This window comes from Ostrea edulis, chromosome 9, assembly GCF_947568905.1.
Source record: "Ostrea edulis chromosome 9, xbOstEdul1.1, whole genome shotgun sequence".
Taxonomy (NCBI): Eukaryota; Metazoa; Mollusca; class Bivalvia; order Ostreida; family Ostreidae; genus Ostrea; species Ostrea edulis.
In genome coordinates, this window is record NC_079172.1 from 34,691,349 (window position 1) to 34,711,876 (window position 20,528).

The 20,528-nt window shown below is 38.7% G+C and overlaps 1 protein-coding gene across 1 annotated transcript; it reads right to left on the reverse strand.

The window, feature by feature from the left end:
• Positions 1-1,773: 1,773 nt before the first annotated feature.
• LOC125667692 (palmitoyltransferase ZDHHC16B-like) lies at positions 1,774-15,738 on the reverse strand. The gene is made up of 9 exons (XM_056149002.1): positions 15,504-15,738; positions 13,822-14,082; positions 10,902-11,093; positions 8,809-8,920; positions 7,671-7,804; positions 7,086-7,154; positions 6,529-6,807; positions 2,944-3,014; positions 1,774-2,047 (listed from the first exon to the last, which is right to left on the reverse strand). Exons 2-9 carry the CDS (start codon positions 14,029-14,031, stop codon positions 1,924-1,926), a joined length of 1,191 nt encoding a protein of 396 aa, XP_056004977.1. The 5' UTR covers positions 14,032-14,082; positions 15,504-15,738; the 3' UTR covers positions 1,774-1,923.
• Between the last annotated feature and the right edge of the window lie 4,790 nt (positions 15,739-20,528).

Here is a 20,528-nt window from a genome sequence, read left to right on the forward strand (position 1 = left end):
CTGTCTCCTATTTCATACACTCTAGTAAGAAAATTTATCAATTGAAATATTTTCAAGAGAAAGCTGTCACATTTCATACAGATATTACCAGTTTTATCTAATTCTTACAACCATGACACTTTACAGGTGAGAAAGCACAAAGATAAAATGGACTCTATTTCAAAAACAGAAATACAAATCATGACTACAATAAACATGTCTGTTTTAAACAACAAAATTACAAAATATGAAGAAATAGGACATTTAATATCACAAAATTATTGTATTTTAAGATAACTAAGTCTCTCCAACTAAAGCATATAACACTACACTGATAGAAAAAAATGCTCCACAATGACATGCATAGCAGCTACAACTTCTGATAAAGGAAAATCAGCAGTAGAATATTTTCAGTGATCTGTCAGCTGATAGCTCAAGCAAATAAAATAACGTTTGTCTTGATCATCACAGTATGAAGTATGGCAAATGCATACAGTATATAAAAACAATAGATTACTTGTCACAGGATTTCCTCAAACAAATCTAATGAATACTATCAAAATAAATCAATAATAGCAGAAAGAGTTGCATACCCTTGAAGCACTCTTCATACAATTGTCACCTTAACACAATCATGTTATATGTAAGCTATTGGTTAGATTTACTACCTGTAAAATTTACATTCTCATACCTATAATACAGCACATACCAAAATTATAGCAAGGATCATGAAAAACTATACTAAATACATGTATGTAAACCAAATGTTCCTCAATAGCTAGTGAAGTAGTAAATGTGTAACTCAAGAGGATAAAATATGATGCTGGATGAAGATTTTACGGCTGATTGAAAATTTTGAAATTTCAGCAAATTAAACCCAAAAATTTCAACAAATTTTCTACCCGAGCCAAAATCCCCCCCCCCCCCCCCCCCTAAATTTTTTTTCAGGTAGAATTACTCTACAAGGTCTAAAATACATAGAAACAACAAATAAAACAAGAGGTACTGTGAGCAATGCTCACTAAGAATACCCCCCACTTACCCCAATCTCCCAAAGGGTGTTGGTAATAGGTATAAACTACCTCTTTTCTGAGTGTAAAAAACAAATGGCATGACAAACCGAACCATATTGCTACTTCAATGTCCAGTGCACTTGACCTTTGACCTTTTGACCCCAAAATCAATAGGGAACATCTTCATCCCATGGGTAGTCCATATATATGATATGGTGACTGTAGGTGGAAAGGATAACGCTTTAGAGCCCGGAAACCATATTGCTACTTCAATGTCCAGTGCGCTTGACCTTTGACCTTTTGACCCCAAAATCGATAGGGAACATCTTCATCCCATGGGTAGTCCATATGTATGATATGGTGACTGTAGGTGGAAAGGATAACGCTTTAGAGCCCGGAAACCATATTGCAACTTCGATGTCCAGTGCGCTTGACCTTTGACTTTTTGACCCCAAAATCGATAGGGAAAATCTTCATCCCATGGGTAGTCCATATATATGATATGGTGACTGTAGGTGGAAAGGATAACGCTTTAGAGCCCGGAAACCATATTGCTACTTCGAAGTCCAGTGTGCTTGACCTTTGACCTTTTGACCCCAAAATTGATAAGGAACATCTTCATCCCATGGGTAGTCCATATGTATGATATGGTGACTGTAGGTGGAAAGGATAATGCTTTAGAGCCCGGAAACCATTGCGTCTACAGACGGATGGACGGACAGACAGACGGACAACCCGATTCCAGTATACCCCCCCCCCCCCCCCCCCCCCCACACACACACACAACTTGTTGCAGGGGGTATAATAAAATTTGGTTTTAAAAACTTTTGGCTAGAATCCAGTCCTTCAGTCAACCTGTTGAATCCTTCACTTTCAGAACAGTTTGCATAACATACACATTTACAGAGAACAACTAGTCTGATGGTTTTTGTCATAACAGCATCAGACCAAGGTCTTTTTTCTCCGGGTTACCTCTGCTTGTGATACGAGGGTACGTCAGTCCATCACCAGAGGGTGTGTGTGTAGACGGGAATAGCACATTCCTCAGAAACGTCCTACAACACATCAACAAAATTTACAATTCATAAATATTTGTGAATTCTGACTTCCTCCCCAAGAAAAGTCTGAATGTTAAAATTTGGGGAGGGATATATTTATTCTATCTGCATGTAATACAACTAGAGCTTTGAAAATCTATTTTATTCTTTTTTTATTGAGTAAATGCATCAAACACTACAAAAACATTTTTGTTCTTATTGTAATGGAAAAAACTGAGAGTTTCCAAATAAATACTGCCCAGAAAAAGGTTTGTTAGCAGGGAATGAAAAAGTATGTTGTATAACAGAGGGTTTCCGAATAAATACTGCCTAGACAGAGGTTTGTTAGCATGGAATGATAAAGTATGTTGTATAACAGAGGGTTTCCGAATAAATACTGCCTAGACATAGGTTTGTTAGCATGGAATGATAAAGTATGTTGTATAACAGAGGGTTTCCGAATAAATACTGCCTAGACAGAGGTTTGTTAGCAGGGAATGATAAAGTATGTTGTATAACAGAGGGTTTCCGAATAAATACTGCCTTGACAGAGGTTTGTTAGCATGGAATGAAAAAGTATGTTGTATAACAGAGGGTTTCCGAATAAATACTGCCTAGACAGAGGTTTGTTAGCATGGAATGATAATTGTATAACAGAGGGTTTCCGAATAAATACTGCCTAGACAGAGGTTTGTTAGCATGGAATGATAAAGTATGTTGTATAACAGAGGGTTTCCGAATAAATACTGCCTAGACATAGGTTTGTTAGCATGGAATGATAAAGTATGTTGTATAACAGAGGGTTTCCGAACAAATACTGCCTAGACAGAGGTTTGTTAGCATGGAATGATATACATGTAGCATGTAACAGTGATTAACATATGCTGCTAAATTGATAACATTTAATATCTTACTTTCCATTTCCAAGGCCAAAAAACAACTGCCAGTTTCTAACAAATCCATAATGGTAAGGATTTGTATAAACCTGAAAAAGAAAAATTCAAACTGACAAAATACAGCCACTGTATGGTTTGATCTGAAGTTGTTGACACAGTCCCCATTGTGTCTTTCCAGCTGCACTGAGTGTGACCATGATTTATTTAACCCCGATTCGAAAAAGGACCATACGCAAATAAACACATACGTCTGACAAAGTTTATAAATACTAGTGTTGAAAAATAGGGAAAATTTCATAATCGATAATCGGTCATAATCGGAAGAACTGTATCAATCAATGATCGATATAATCGGTATTTATATGTAGTTGATATATGCTTATTATTTTGTAGGTTATTTCTATTTAGTTTTATGGATATATGTGCACCATACACACTACATGTAGCTGGTGTCACTGAATGCCCACTTTTCAATGTGAAGTCCACTCTGACTCTCCCCCCACACGTTTTGATATAAAAAAGGGATTAACAGTCATATGAATCTTGGATTAGATATTAATTAGCGTACAGGTGATAATCGGAATCGAAAAGTCAAAAATGATCAACAATCGATTGTCAGCGACAATTGTTTTGTTTCATCACTAATAAATACTGATGTAAGATATGTCTCATTATTACAGCAGCAGAAATCATTATCAGAACAAGAGGCCCAAGGGCCTAGAATCACTCTTCTGATAAATTGTACAACCCCACCATTTCTATTCTTAGCCTCTTAGTATTCTAAATCTTTAGTTAAATCCTAAGAATTCAAAAAAAGTAGGTCAATGTGACCTACTTTTTGGTTTACACATTTTGAGAACCCAAGAAATATCAACTGACAAAGTTTGATGATTTTAAGCCAATTAGTATCTGAATATTGAAATATAGCTGTCAAATTCCAATCGTAGGTCATGGTGACCTACTTTTTGGTCAGCAAACTCCGAACATGCAAGACCCATCAACTGACAAAGTTTGATGACTGTAGGTCAAATAGTATCTGAAATATATAAATATAGCCGTCCAATTCCAAAAGTAGGTCAAGTTGACCTACTTTTTGGTCGAAACCCTTCGAACATGCAAGACCCAACAACTGACAAAGTTTGATGACTGTAGGTCAAATAGTATCTGAAATATATAAATATAGCCGTCCAATTCCAAAAGTAGGTCAAGGTGACCTACTTTTTGGTCGAAACCCTTCAAACATGCAAGACCCATCAACTGACAAAGTTTGATGACTGTAGGTCAAATAGTATCTGAAATATATAAATATAGCCGTCAAATTCCAAAAGTAGGTCAAGGTGACCTACTTTTTGGTCGACACACTCCGTAGACTCAAGATGCATCAACTGTCAAAGTTTGATGATTGTAAGTCAATTAGTGACTGAAATATATAAATATAACTGTCAAATGCCAAAAGTAGGTCACAGTGACCTACTTTTTGGTCGATACACTCCGAAGACTCAAGATGCATCAACTGACAAAGTTTGATGATTGTAGGTCAAATAGTGTCTGAAATATAGTAATTTAGCTGTCAAATACCAAAAGTAGGTCACGGTGACCTACTTTTTGGTCGACACGAACCGAAGACTGAAGACGCATCAACTGACAAAGTTTGATGATCCTAGGTTTTACAGTGCCCAAAATATGCATCTAAAATTGAAAATGTGAAATTTGAATATCTGCAAAATTCAAAAAGTAGGTCACTGTGACCTACTTTTTTATAAATATGTTTCAAGGCTTCAAGATGCATCAACTTACAAGATTTGATGATTCTAAACCTCTCGGTATTTGAAATAACAACTTAAAATATATCTATAAATGATAAGCCATATAATTCAGAAAGTAGGTCACGGTGACCTATTTTTCAGTTGACGCATTTCAAGGTCCCATGATCCACCAACTGACAAGTTTTGATGATCATAGGTTTCAAAGTGTCCAAGATATGTATCAAAATTAATTTTAAAATAAATACCTGCAAAATTCAAAAAGTAGGTCACCGTGACCTACTTTTGAGACAACTTGACACAAGGTCCTAAGATGCATCAACTGTCAAAATTTGATGATCCTAGTCCTTATAATGACTAAAATATCAAAGATTTAAGGAAATATAAATTTAGGTCAACTTTGAAGTGACCTTGAGACCACGCCCTTTGCCCCAGGGTAATGCCTTGAACAAATTCTAATCTACAACATATCCTCATCCTTATGTGTAAGTTTGGTGAAAATCTGCCCAGTGGTTCTTGAGAAGAAGATTTTTTAGCAACCACTACTTTTGTTTGTATTTTCCTGATTATCTCCCCTTGTTAAAGGGTCACATCCCTCTATTTAGTATGTATGAAAGCCCTTGGGCCAATGATACCCTGTAACAAATTTGAAAAAAATTGGCCAAGGGGTTCTTGAGTTATAGCCCTTTTTCTAAAAAGTTTACGCACACCGCACACCGCACAAATGGCCATAGCATTAGCTCTTTGAGCCTTCGGCTCAGAAGAGCTAAAAAAGCAATTCTCTACAATTCTGTGTAAGCCAAAATAACAAAGTTCTTTTAAACCAATTTTCACATTAGCATATCTAGTCATATCAATATACGTACATGTATATTTCTTAAGTATGAATAACCAGTATCATTCTGTTCACTTTATAAATCCTTTCATGTTAACATCTACCATGACACGAGACCTCTGGTTTTTAGGTCAAATTTATGGCTTGACAAAGGAACACTTCCAACCTATAGTAAACTTCGCCAAGATCAAGAATTGAATTCACAACCAGGAAATATCGTATAACCGGTTCTTTTTTTTCCACAGGGTGATAAATTTGACTTATTTTAGTGGTTAGATATAGCTTTCTGCTAAAATTTCACTCACTAAATATGCACCCAAATGTGACTTCAATATTTGCAAGAGAGAAAACTCAGCAAATTTTAGACCTGCGGAAAAAAAACCCACAATACAGTATATAGCCCTAAGCATCCTTTGACTTCCTGTTTTACCTCACCAGCTCTACCTTCTTAGGAATTTTTTGTTTAACATATTGCCAGCTCTATTTTCCTCCAACTTACTTTTTACTATGTCCGACCACTGATTGCTCTGACCCCTGGTTGCCCTGACCCCTGGTCACCCTGACCCCATGACCGCACTGACCACTGGTCACCCTGACCCCCTGGTCACCCTACCCCATCTTGTTGCAGTAGCCTAGTGGTTAGGGCATTCTCTTTGCAACTGGGAAGTCCCAGATTCAATTCTTGATCCTGGCACAGAATCAAACATAAGACGTTTAACATAGGTAGAAATTGTTCCTTCATCAAGCACCTAATATTAGAATTAAAAGTAAAAAGTCTTTCAGATTTGACCTTAAAAAAATTGGAGGGTGGGATGGAGAGTCCTGTGTAATTGTTAGCATTGGCATAATAATGAATCCACACTGCTACGGCCCTGAGCAATATGCATAGGTCTAAATCTGTGGGAAATCATTTACAGCTTACACTGGCGAAATCTCTGTATGAGTGAGAGAAAAACACCTCCTGAATGGGGCATAAAACAACAAAGAAATATGAGCTTGACTCACCAGCCCTAATTTCTTCAGCCTGTCCACTTCCTTCCTGTTGATGTAAACCTCGATGTTTGTTTCTCCACAACTGATCATTCTCACGTGCCACAAGACTAATAATAGCAGTGCAATCACCACCGCCGAACACAACACAAACTCATAAACCACCGCTGCATGGTAGTGCTGTCCCCGCATGTCCACCTCTAGATCCGCTCCAGGAATGTGCTTGTGCCCCCCGTGATCTTGTTGTATGGAGGAGTTAATGCTATAGGCCGCCACACCACCCAGAAATGGCTTCTGTAAAATAGGAAAGCAAAATTTTTTTTTCCTCTCCAACTTTTGTTCAGGTCCAATTTGCAGTTATTTGGGAAAAAGGAATTTTTTAAATATTTCAAAATGTATATGGCTGCATAACATGTTAAATGGTGTCCATTTATGCATTGTATGATGGGGGGATTGTATGATAGGGGCATTGTATGACGAGGGCATTGTATGATGGGGGAATTGTATGACGGGGGCATTGTATGTATGGAATATTTTTTTCTTATTTATCATTATTTTTTTCTGTTACTCACATTATGGTCTCCATAGATGATGTCATAGGCCATATTGAGTGGGTAAAAAACAGCAGGAAACGGGTAATACTGTAACAAAATTTATTTCATATGAAATACTCGTCTACAAAATTATCTTTTAAAGAATGATCTTAGCATATCAAAACTTCACCACAGTAAGTAATACTACAATTGATGTGAAATTAATAAGAATGGTAAACAATAACAAGTTGTGTTTGTCAACAACTCCCCTCGGTCCTTGCAGTAGTTCAGATTACACTCCCCCATTATTGTTAGGATCCACCACATAAATCATTAGACCACATAATTCAATTTGTAGGCTAGTCAAATATTTTTAAAAACTTGAATTATTTCAATAGTCAATAAATTACAACAGAAACCAGCAGTCAGCACTGGTACATAAGACTATCTAGCGCAACACTAGAACATAAGACTACCTAGTGCAACACTAGTACATAAAACTACCTAGTGCAACACTAGTACATAAGACTAACGCTACACGTACTTGTAATCTATTAGAGAATGTATGAACTATTTTCCTACTAATTCTACTGTAGCCATGCAATATACCCATCTGGTGGTTACCTTGTCGCCATAGAAATGCTGCTTGAACAAGTCCAGCCCCGTGACACACACATAAATTGTCCCCGACAACATGAAGATACAGAACTGGAAAAAATAGCGATGGTTGAAGAAACCAACGCAATTATTTATCCACGCTTAAAAATGGTCAAAGAAAACAAAATGTGCAAGCTGTGTAATGTAAACATGTTTAAGACAAAGCTCAATAAAACACTGAAAAGAAATTCATGTTTTGCTCTAACAATTTTTTATTGTACTCGACTTCCAGGACTTTACCTCTGACCCATTGTTGCGAATTTTATGATGCATAAAGCAGACCCCCTCCATGGTCTTAATGGCTTAAGTTAGTCCTACAAATCTGAAAATGCTAAAACCCTACATCACCCTTCGATCCCTATACCAGCCCTGTAACAGCCCTTAAGCCTGATCAGTATCGCACTTTAGACCTTTAGAACTAATTATACTTCATTACATATGTTATACATACTGCCATAAAATCATTTGGGGGATTTAATTTTTGCTGTTTTCCTTGTATGAATGTACCCACAAATTCAGATTCTCCACAAACATGCAAACCTAAACTATGATAAAGACAACTTTGAAATAAAGTTTCAGTGACATTGCTGTGAAAATTTGACCTCTGAAAATGAGTGATTACATTTGAAAGACTACAACTAATCATTGGATTTTTGGTGACAATGACATCATAAAGAACAATTAAAACTCTGTATTTATGTTAAATTGATCTGTAACCAATACAATCTGAAATCACATTAAACAGGCAAACTATAGCTAGCACAAAGTAACGATTACTGCAAATTCAAAATCCCAAACAGATTAACAAGAGCATGATCATACATGATATACTAAATGTACATTATAATCTGGGTCACAACAGGGGTGTATGGGATTGACCTGAGGCCATTATAAGTGCACATCAATGAATAAATGCCCAGCAAGAGATTTTATTGCCGAAGAAATCTCTTCCATCCAAATTTCCATTTATTAAGTTATAATGTGTAAAGAAATCTCTTCCATCCAAATTTCCATTTATTAAGTTATAATGTGTAAAGAAATCTCTTCCATCCAAATTTCCATTTATTAAGTTATAATGTGTATGGATTTGGACACCAAAGGATACGACAATGATGATCCATCCTTAGCACACACTTGTCACACACACTGCAGTGGTGAGCTCGCGGCGGCTTGGGAGAGATACACTTCTTACAAATAGACACTGTCTCCCGAATCTCCTGTAAACAAGAAAGATATTGTTACACGCAACATGACTTACCGGTAAATAGTAATGCTTACAAGAGATATTGTTACACGCAACATGACTTACCGGTAAATAGTAATGCTTACAAGAGATATTGTTACATGCAACATGACTTATACCGGTAAATAGTAATGCTTACAAGAGATATTGTTACACGTAACGTGACTTACAGGTAAATAGTAATGCTTACAAGAGATATTCTTACACGCAACATGACTTATACCGGTAAATAGTAATGCTTACAAGAGATATTGTTACACGTAACATGACTTACCGGTAAATAGTAATGCTTACAAGAGATATTCTTACACGTAACATGACTTACCGGTAAATAGTAATGCTTACAAGAGATATTGTTACACGTAACATGACTTACCGATAAATAGTAATGTTTACAAGAAAGATATTGTTACAATGACTTACCGGTAAATAGTAATGCTTACAAGAGATATTCTTACACGTAACATGACTTACCGGTAAATAGTAATGCTTACAAGAGATATTCTTACACGTAACATGACTTACCGATAAATAGTAATGCTTACAAGAAAGATATTGTTACACGTAACATGACTTACCGGTAAATAGTAATGCTTACAAGAGATATTCTTACACGTAACATGACTTATACCGGTAAATAGTAATGCTTACAAGAGATATTCTTACACGTAACATGACTTATACTGGTAAATAGTAATGCTTACAAGAGATATTCTTACACGTAACATGACTTATACCGGTAAATAGTAATGCTTACAAGAGATATTCTTACACGTAACATGACTTATGCAGTAAAACTAAACAAGAGAGGAGTCTGTTTATGGAGTGTATATTCCCCTGGTATTAATAGTTTCCAATTTCCCAGAAAATGGCAATGATTTATAAAAAACAACGATCTAAAGAGTTACACATGTATTATTTACATTTCTAGTGTTGTTGTCTTTGTTATCTTTACAAATTGTAATGATAGTCATTTCCTCATGAATATCCTGCAGTTGTGAACAACACATGTAGGAATCTTGATGAATATAGTGTAAGTACTTCTATTTTAATGGCTCGGAATTCCGACAGATACCTATAAAGCACACCATGAAGTATGATGGCATGAAGTGTCGCAGTTCATATCCTCATGTGTTTTCAAAAATGAAATTTATCCTTTGAAGATACATGTCCTGAAAATAATTACACGCAATACTGATGTGACTCATCACCTGCAACACGTGGTAAGAATGTCCCCATATAATATTATTATATTTATCACAAATCTAAAGGATTTTCTTGGGGAGGGGGGGGTCCCTTCACTTAGGTGTACACCATTCTCATTAGGAAAATATAAATACAAGGTTATTACAAATGATTTACCAGTATAAGTGATAGATACTAATTGATGTATTTACCAGGTAAGCTGGCAGGTGCTCAATGCCTGTGACTACCTGGTTCAATTCACAAATCTTAATATAATCTCTTTCTACTGAGAGGGAATGAAATAAATTCATAATCATGCCTGACCATAGGTTTCAGGTTGTACCTGTGGAGAATGTCCAGGGTCAGTGACTATCTGTGTGGGATGTCCAGGGTCAGTGACTACCTGTGAGGGATGTCCAGGGTCAGTGACTACCTGTGTGGGATGTCCAGGGTCAGTGACTACCTGTGAGGGATGTCCAGGACAAGTGACCTACCTGTGTGGGATGTCCAGGGTCAGTGACTTCCTGTTTGGGGATTACCTGGGTCAGTGACTACCTGTGTGGGATGTCCAGGGTCAGTGACTACCTGTGGGGGATGACCAGTCTCTGTGACTACCTGTGGGAGATGACCAGGGTCAGTAATTTACCTGTGGGGGATGACCAGGGTCAGTGACCTATTTCTGGGGGGATGTCCAGGGTCAGTGACCTACCTGTAAAGGATGACCAGTCTCTGTGACTACCTGTGGGGGATGACCAGGGTCAGTAATTTACCTGTGGAGGATGACCTGGATCTGTGAATGTAGCCATCACGTAGTTAAACACGATGTTCACCAGGAGCCAGTGTCCAAAGATCAGGTGGAAGACGGTCTTACTGAGGCTCTGTTGGAACACATGTGGCAGGAGGCAGACGTAAAAGATGACCACCACAGACGTGGTCAGGCACACCACAAGTACAACGAAAATCTAAAACAGATATTGAATTAAGAAGCAGTAATCAACATCTAATAAGTAATTACGGACTGTAATCTTAAAGCAGTCTGTATAAGAATCATACAAAGGGTGATCTGTGTAATGACAAGGCTGCATGAGTTTGTTTGACACTTTCTTACTTGTTATTAGAAAAATACATTTTTACCACTTGTCCCGAATCTATTATTTTCATGAATGAAATATTATATGCAGATTGCTTCTTTTTGTATGACGGGTGGAGAGCCCTATAGTTTCACACTAATTTGTATGACGGATGGAGAGCCCTACAGTTTCACACTAATTTGTATGACGGGTGGAGAGCCCTATAGTTTCACACTAATTTGTATGACAGGTGGAGAGCCCTATAGATTCACACTAATTTGTATGACGGGTGGAGAGCCCTATAGTTTCACACTAATTTGTATGATGGGTGGAGAGCCCTATAGATTCACACTAATTTGTATGACGGGTGGAGAGCCCTATAGTTTCACACTAATTTGTATGATGCCTGACGGGTGGAGAGCCCTATAGTTTCACACTAATTTGTATGACGGGTGGAGAGCCCTATAGTTTCACACTAATTTGTATGACGGGTGGAAACCCCTATAGTTTCACACTAATTTGTATGACGGGTGGAGAGCCCTATAGTTTCACACTAATTTGTCTATATAACATATTTCCTACTCACCTCCCCTAATTTGTCACTTGGATATTAGCAGAAACATATATAACAATTATATACTTTTGGCCAAAACCTATAGCTCACAAAAAGTTTGCAGTGACTGAAGTACATGTTGGGGAGTAAAGAGACAACTACATATTAATGATATACACTTCTTGAAAACCTTGTACAAATTGTCCATAATGTTCATGACAACGATTTTATCGTACTTTATTTGTCAATCATTTAAGATAGAGCCCACCATCTGATAAGAAAGATAACTCTTACTCACTTTGCTATATCATTGAATTGCTATATACCTGGTATAATTATGGGGTTTACAGTTGATTCCCTTTAAATCTGACCAGCAAGGTTCAGGTATACATTAATTGACAGCATTTTTATCATAATAGGAATGTAAGGGCCATTACAGCACTTTTGGTACAGGGACCAGGTCTCTTTTAATAGAGAAAATCATTGTTTTTTTTGTTGTTGTTTTTATAAATAGGGAAAATTGAGTTTACTATCTTTTCCATCCAAATAAAGTTTAAAACATAAGAATAACAAAACAACCATATCAATGTTTCCAGTGATTCAGTTCTTGACTCTATTGATTTTTTTCCTCCACCTGTTTACATTCCACAATAGATTTTCAATTCATTAATACATATATGGGACATTTTGCTCATGTGCACATGCAATTGGGGAAATGGGTCACTTTTTGTCATTGGGAATGGGTCCGTTATACAGTCATAATTTGAGGAGAGTTACAGCCCTTCATGTTAATTGTAATAGGTTGGTTGTGTAATGTTTAACGTCCCTCTCGAGAATATTTCACTCATATGGAGACGTTACCATTGCTGGTGAAGGGCCACATAATTTAGACCTTTGAGCAAGGAGGGATCTTTATCGTGCCACACCTGCTGTGACACCAGGCCTCACTTTTTGTGGTCTCTTCCAAAGGACCACCCACTTAGTCGCCTCTTACGATAAGTAATGGGTACTGAGGACCTATTTTATCCCAGATCTGGGTATTCCCACGTAATATGAATGACAATGTTTATTACAGTTTATTTTTTTGTAATAGACATATTTATTGTAATAGGAATGATTACTGTTATTCTAGAAATGTTGATTGTTACAGTAATAAAAATGTTTTAATATTGTAATAGAAATGTTTATTGTAATAAAAATGTTTAATATCATAATAGAAATGTTTATTATAATAAAAATGTTTAATATTGTAATAGGAATGTCTATTGTGATAAAAATGTTTAATATCGTAGTTAAAATGTTTATTGTAATAAAAATATTTAATATTGTAATAGGAATGTTTATTGTGATAAAAATGTTTAATATCATAATAGAAATGTTTATTGTAATACAAATGTTTATTGATACCTTCTGAGAATTAGAAACCACATCCTCCAATGTGCTGATATCTAGTAAAGGGTATCAATACTTAACAACAGGTGTTGATATAAAAATTATCTCATGTGCACAGATTTTCTACATATAGTACACTATAGATTGCTAGATGACATTATTACATAGAGGTAAAATTGATGTTTGCATACGTCAAATCAACATTAATGGTCACCAATAACAAATGAAAAGACAAACATTCCCATTCTTAGCTACTGCAATTTCACATTTCATTTGATGTTTACCTCCTCTTTTATTGAGTTTTGTTTGTTTGTTTTATGAAATAAGACTACGTTACAAAATCTTTATGCTTGATGTTAAGGTTTTGCATCATTCTATTATGACATCACAATCAAAAGCTTTCCGTCTAATTAATGTTCAATTAACTGCCTCAAACCTCAAGTCAGTGTTTTGCTTCGTTTAACATACATCTGATAAATCTATGATATTTAGTATAATAAAACAAATAGTGCATACAGTTGAGGGCAACATTGAAAATTTTCACCCAAGAAAACCATTGTCAACCTCAACTGCACATCAAATGACAATGGATTTCTTGGAGTGAAAATTTTCAATGTTACGCACCCTAATGCTACATGTACTATTTACATAAGAGCACCTTAAATCTATCCTTACCGGTCCAAAGTATTTGGAGAATTTGTCCACCACCCAGAACATTGGTTCCGCTGCGGTTTCCAGACCCACTATGTACGAAGTGAACTCATTATAAAATAGAGTCTGTCGCAGAAGTACCAGCCAGGAGACCAAGGCTCTGCAACGGGACACAAATCTCCGAGGAAACTCAGTCAATCGCCAACGCACTCGGACCATTTTACCCCAATTCATGGACGGAACACGTGTACAGCAAAGTTGTATCCTTCTTCTTTTTGAATTTTACTACAATTTTTTTAACAACAATATATATTAGAACATGTATATTTATACATCGAACAATATACTCCATCAGCACTTTTGTAATTAGCAGTTCACTTTATGAGTCTTTGATGTAGTGAAAATTATTGAAAAAAAAACCATTCTCTGATTGTTTATTGATGAGTGCTGCAATATCCAAAACTTAATCTGTAATACATCATACATGTACTTTGTAACTTCAAATTACCTTATTACTAATTTGTAATTTCAATTTCCTAATTTGTATTTCAATTTATCATATTTCTATATCAATGAATAAATATCACACACTACCCAAATGTGATAATTTATAAATTCATATAACTATTTTCAATTTCAAATTATTAGTTCTTAAAGCAACTTTGAAATAATTAGCAAAATAATTTTGTAAGTACAACATTGTACAAATGAATGACTTGTAAATTTGAATCAAATATCAAAATTAATAAAAGTTCTTGATGATCGAAGAACACTAATTGAGCCCTGCTCTGTATGTGCCCTGTTTATCAACGGAAGATGTACAGTTTCCAAATGATATTTTTAACGGATTTCACTGGGAATGTTTATTATGTTGACCCTGGTATTACGTTATTTTATCGTGACAAAATGGAAAACGTAATAACAGGGTTCCACTGTACTACAAAAATATGATCTTTTGACTGCGTGATCGGTTACCATATTCTGCTTTCAACATCTTTTAAAAATATAATAGTTTCATCGCTTTTTGGAAAGTGAACTGAAGACATTCTGTGTACATTTGTAAAAGAAATTAAAATTTTTCAATTGCCTGCCCAGAGAAAAAGAACTTCATAAAAATTACCAATGTGGGTATAAAGATTTATAATAATGCCACCTAAAATTCCATTGTGTACATGTGTAATACGAGTTCTGTACATGTGTAATACGAGTTCTGTACATGTGTAATACAAGCTCTGTACATGTGAAATACGAGCTCTGTACATGTGTAATATGAGTTCTGTACATGTGTAATACAAGTTCTGTACATGTGTAATACGAGTTCTGTACATGTGTAATACGAGTTCTGTACATGTGTAATATGAGTTCTGTACATGTGTAATAAGAGTTCTGTACATGTGTAATATGAGTTCTGTACATGTGTAATACGAGTTCTGTACATGTGTAATAAGAGTTCTGTACATGTGTAATATGAGTTATGTACATGTGTAATACGAGTTCTGTACATGTGTAATATGACTTTTGATCCATGTTGTTTACACCGTCCATCTAAAGTGTCTCAAGTCCGTTATTTCGCAATGCAATTATCCATAATCAGCCACATGTGCTCGAGTGTCAACCTACGTTACTCAGTATGTACAAACGTCTGTGTTAGATAAAATGACAGTAGGTTCTACTAGGCCTAATGTTAAAAGACACACAATACATACCACCGATTAATTATATGTAGCTGCAATTTATTCACAATCCACGTGTATTCTTGGTTTCACTGAATTGACGCAAGGCTACAAAATTTATCCAAGAACGAAAACATAGAATTCTGTTACTTGTAATTCTTTCTGCTGCTAACAACATCATGCTTCAAGCAGAATGTATTTACACAGTTACACCCATTCGTACTAACTCAACTCTCTCCAATGTTTTGAAGGGACTACTTTTAACACCTTCTATATTGAAGAGCTGCAGAAGTATTAAACTGATACCCTGTTGACCTCGCGTCTCTCGTATTTGTGCAATCGTAACAACTCGGCCATTTCCGTAACCGCCTTGTCGGCTTAATTAAATCTTTTAGATAACTGAGGCCCCATGAGACAGAGTTGGCACGATAGAGTACTCCCGTACAGAAATATTACGTTTCTCCCTTTCCGATATATTCTTGCCAATACAGCAATATCAACAAACGAACAGTGATCAATCTCTTGTAAATCCTATAAATGATACAAAATTGAGAAAAGGGCAAACACGCTCCCTTGACATACCATAGGTGGGATCAGATGACCATGGGTAGTAACTAAACATTCCTGTATACCGACCAAACCCACCGTAAGCCAGGTACATTTTCATCAAGTAAACGGAATAATCTGTAGTCAAAATGTGTGTCAAGGACGGTCTAACAATCGATATCAACCATGTCAGACAGCACCCAACCAAGCAATAGCTTGTATTTGCAAATTAGATCATTATAACGATCAATTCATCATATATTTGACTTTTCATATGCGTCCCAATTCTTATGAAGTGCCAGTGGCTGTGCAGAGTTCTGGGGACAATTAGATTAGTCTCACCCGCCAGAAAGAATCCCGACCCCAACGTGGGTACCAAATGTAACAAGGAAATTTATTCATAATAATATTTCTGCTGAGGATCAAACCCGGAACCTCTGACACGACGGTTCAGTGCTCTACCGATAACGCTAAATAGTTTACCCATTAGTCAGATCTCGTAGGAGAGCTATGTATTTAACACTTCCACACTACGATTCTTTTGAAAATGGTTTCCATTTTTTCTGGAATTTCTTTGTTTTAGTCACAGGGGCTAAGCTCGTTTTTGACCCGAACTCTGTGATACCATCAATCCATATTTATGGTATCACGTTACAGTTCGGGCACCAAAACGGGCTTAGTCCCTGTAGTCTTAGGTTGATTTTCTCATCACAAGTTCTCATTTTACATTTTACGTCGACCATTTTACGATTCAATTGCAACTCGACATGTCCACCGCTTTGATATTTGACGTACCATCGTAAAATATCATGCTACTGTTCAGTTATATGTACGTTACATGCCCCCACCCCCACCCCATATAGCTGCGTTCTAGTTTTAATATATCAATGAGCAAAAAGAGAACACCTCTTTGTAGAAGATATAGTGTAGTTAGGTAGCGACGGATACTTATGGTTCATTGTTGAAGTATATTTTCTTCATATTGGGGTTATTTTAAAATCTAGCATGGCCTTGATTAGAAAATTAAACATAACAGCTATATATTATAGTTGGGTCTCAATGGCTGATGTGATGCGTCTAGTGTGTTGGCAAAGTATTTTTGTTCTTGTCACCTCTTGCTTTCAGCCTCCACCGCTGACTAGCACCTCTGCTTGCAGCAACGCGAATAGGTAAACCGAGTGCGTAAGTCTTGCCCTGCCAGTACATCGTCTCTCCAGCCCTATGTAGTGGCGACTCACGTCAACTGACTACACTCTGTAGCCAGGCTAGACTACAAGGGACTCGGAGGAGGTCTGGCCCCTAGACGTACGGCATGCATGGCCCACCGGCGTGTGTATACGCTCTGGTGTCCACAATCCAGACTCCAAGCTATGGATCAAATAGCTCCGCTGCCTTGTGGATGGCTCGGGAAAGTCCAAGGCTAGGGGGAATCAACCCAAACAGAATATCAGGAGCGGAACCCCTTAGGTGGTTGATTATGCACTGCGACATCTTCTGGCAACTCCTTTAGCTGCGCTGACACCGACCGTATCGGCTAGCCTATCCATCGGACCTTACCAGCAACGCTGAGAGGGGGATCCTGGCGACTGGGCACTCCAGGATCTCCATATCATCTGCCCAGGCCTGCACCTGGAGAGGTCACTCCAGCTTCGCTGTACCAGCGAAGGCAGAATACGGGAGCAGCAGTTACCAGTGACAAGCTCAAGTTCGTTTGGTGTAGAGCTGGGCGCTAGGGATTGCTCCTGACGGTGGGAGGAATTTCCAGATTCCATTGGGTAGTTACCGCCCGCCTTACCCGAGCAGTCCTCGGGCAGTTAGGTACTACTCCGCCACATCGTGCTTGCTTCATTGGGTGCATTGAGTTTAGACAAAATCGACAGACAAATTGTAAAACCCAGCACCAGGTAAACAACAAAGATATCAAAAGAAGACTCCAGTTCTTCGAATTGCCAGCTGGAACGTGAGAACCATGTGACCCGGCTTCAACAGTGACCCGGAGACCATGGATGACCTATGGAAGACCGCCGTCATTGACAGAGAGCTCCACCATCTTTGCACTACAAGAAACCAGACTGGTGATGACGGATCTCTGCGTGAACGAAACTACACGTTCTTCTGGCAGGAGAAGAAGGCAGATGAACTCAGGATTCACGGTGTGGGCTTCGCACTGAAGAACTCCCTGCTGTCCAATATGGAACCTCCAACAGGGAACAAAGAGACCCCTGACCCTGCGGATGGCTACAGGTACGCGTGCAGTCAATTTTGTGTGCGCCTATGCCCCAACTCCGAGCTCCACTGTAGAAGAGAAATACCAGTTCTATGATGCCCTTGACTCTATCGTCCATACCATACTCAACAAAGAAGCACTCTTCATCATAGGGGACTTCAACGCAAGAGTTGATGCGGACTTTGTAGTCTGGACTTCAGTCATCACACATTATGGGATTTGGAAGATGAATGACAACGGTCAGAGGCTTCTTGAGCTGTGCTCCTATAACAGCATGTCTGTGACAAGCACCTTCTTCCAGCACAAAGATAGACACAAAGTGTCATGGCACCATCCAAGATCTAAGCATTGGCATCATCCCGGCATGATACTGACCAGGAGGGGAGACCTGAACAATGTGAAGAATACCAGAAGCATGCACAGTGCTGATTGCGACACGGACTGCACCCTAGTCCGCTCCAAGATCCCCCTCATCCCATGCAAAATGCACCACACCAAGGCCAAGAGCCTCATACGCATCAACGCTAGCCGAGCCTCATGCAGTTCTTTTTTCCAGAGACTACACGAAACTCAGAATCTCACTGGAAAAAACCCGAGATGTCATCACTGCAGATGCAAAGTGGAAGCAAATGCGTATATCCCTATACCAATCCGGACCAGAGGCCCTTGGGCGGAAGGAGCATCGAAACGAGGACTGGATTGAGAAGAACTGGAAAGAGATGGAACCTGCAGTATAGGTCAAGTGTGCTGCGCACCTACATGTAGCATATGAGAAAAACTCATGCCAGGCCACAACAAACGCACTCAGCCAGCTACCCGTTCTGGACAAACTGGACGAGGAGCCAACAACAGAGGAAGTTAGCAATGTCATCGACTGTCTCGCCACCGGCAAAGCTCCTGGCGAAGATGGCATAACTCCAGAAGTGATCAAGGCGGGGAAAGAACTGATTGAGGACCTTCACAAACTACTTTGCCTGTGCTGGAGAGAGGGCTCCAAACTACGAGACATGCGTGGCGCCAAGATAATGACTCTCTACAAAAACAAAGGCTACCATAGCGACTGTAACACCTACAGGGGCATTTCCCTGTTGAGCATTGTTCGCAAAGTCTGCAAGAATCATTTTAGCCCAACTGAAGATTCTAGCGGCACGAGTTTATCCTGAATCTCCGTGCGGATTCAGGAAAGGGAGATCCATCATTGACTACATGATCCTCTCAGTGAGACAGCTGCAGGAGAAGTGCCAAGAGCAAAACGAACTATTTTCCTTGCCTTCATAGATCTGATGAAGGCGTTTGACCTCGTCGGCAGAAGGGACCTCTTCCAACTCCTGAAGAAGATCAGATACCCCCGAAGCTGAACTCCATCATTGTGTCCTTCCACACCGACATACTCAGCACATTGAGTTTATACTGAGCTACAACGACTCAACATCAGACCCGTTCCCCCATCAACAGTGGAGTAAAACAGGGATGTGTACTCGACCTAACCCTCTTCGGGATCTTTTTCTTGATGTTCCCGGCCCGTGCCTTCAAAGAGAACGAAGATTGAGCCTACCTGCAAACGCGGTACGACGGCAAGCTGTACCACCTGGCCAGACTACGTGCCAAGACCAAGATCAGACATGTCACCATCAGGGCGACTCGTTTTGCCGATGATGCTGTCTTGTTAATGCACACTGAAGAAGCACCCCAAAGGCTGATTTACCGCTTCGCAATGGTGTGCGATGAATTTGATCTCACAATCAGCATAAAAAAGACTGAAGTGATGGGGTAGAGAACAGACCCCCGAGCATCCATATAGGGAGTCAGGGATTCAACGCAGTTGACAAACAGTACTTGGGGTCCACTATCAGTGCAAACCTCTCTCTTGAGCCAGAGATCAACTCCAGGATCCCCAAAGCAGCCGCAGTGATGTCAAAGCTACACAAGAGAGTGTGGGCCAACAACATCCTGACGGAGAATACTAAGATGCAGGAGTACAGAGCCTGTGTCTTGTCCACACTCCTATACTCCAGCGAAACTTGGACATCATACACTGTCCAGGAAAAGCAACTGAACAGCTTCCATCTGCGCTATCTAAGACGCATACTCGTGGTCAGAGGGCAGAAGAGAATCCCCAATACTGAGGTGCTGGAGAGCGCTGGACTGCCAACCATCTACACCCTCCTCAGTTAGCGCTGCCTCCACTGGCTAGGCCACGTTTGCAGAATGGGGGATGGCAGGATGCCTAAGGATCTGCTATATTGGGAACTCTCGGGAGGCTCTAGACCCCATGACCGCTCCAG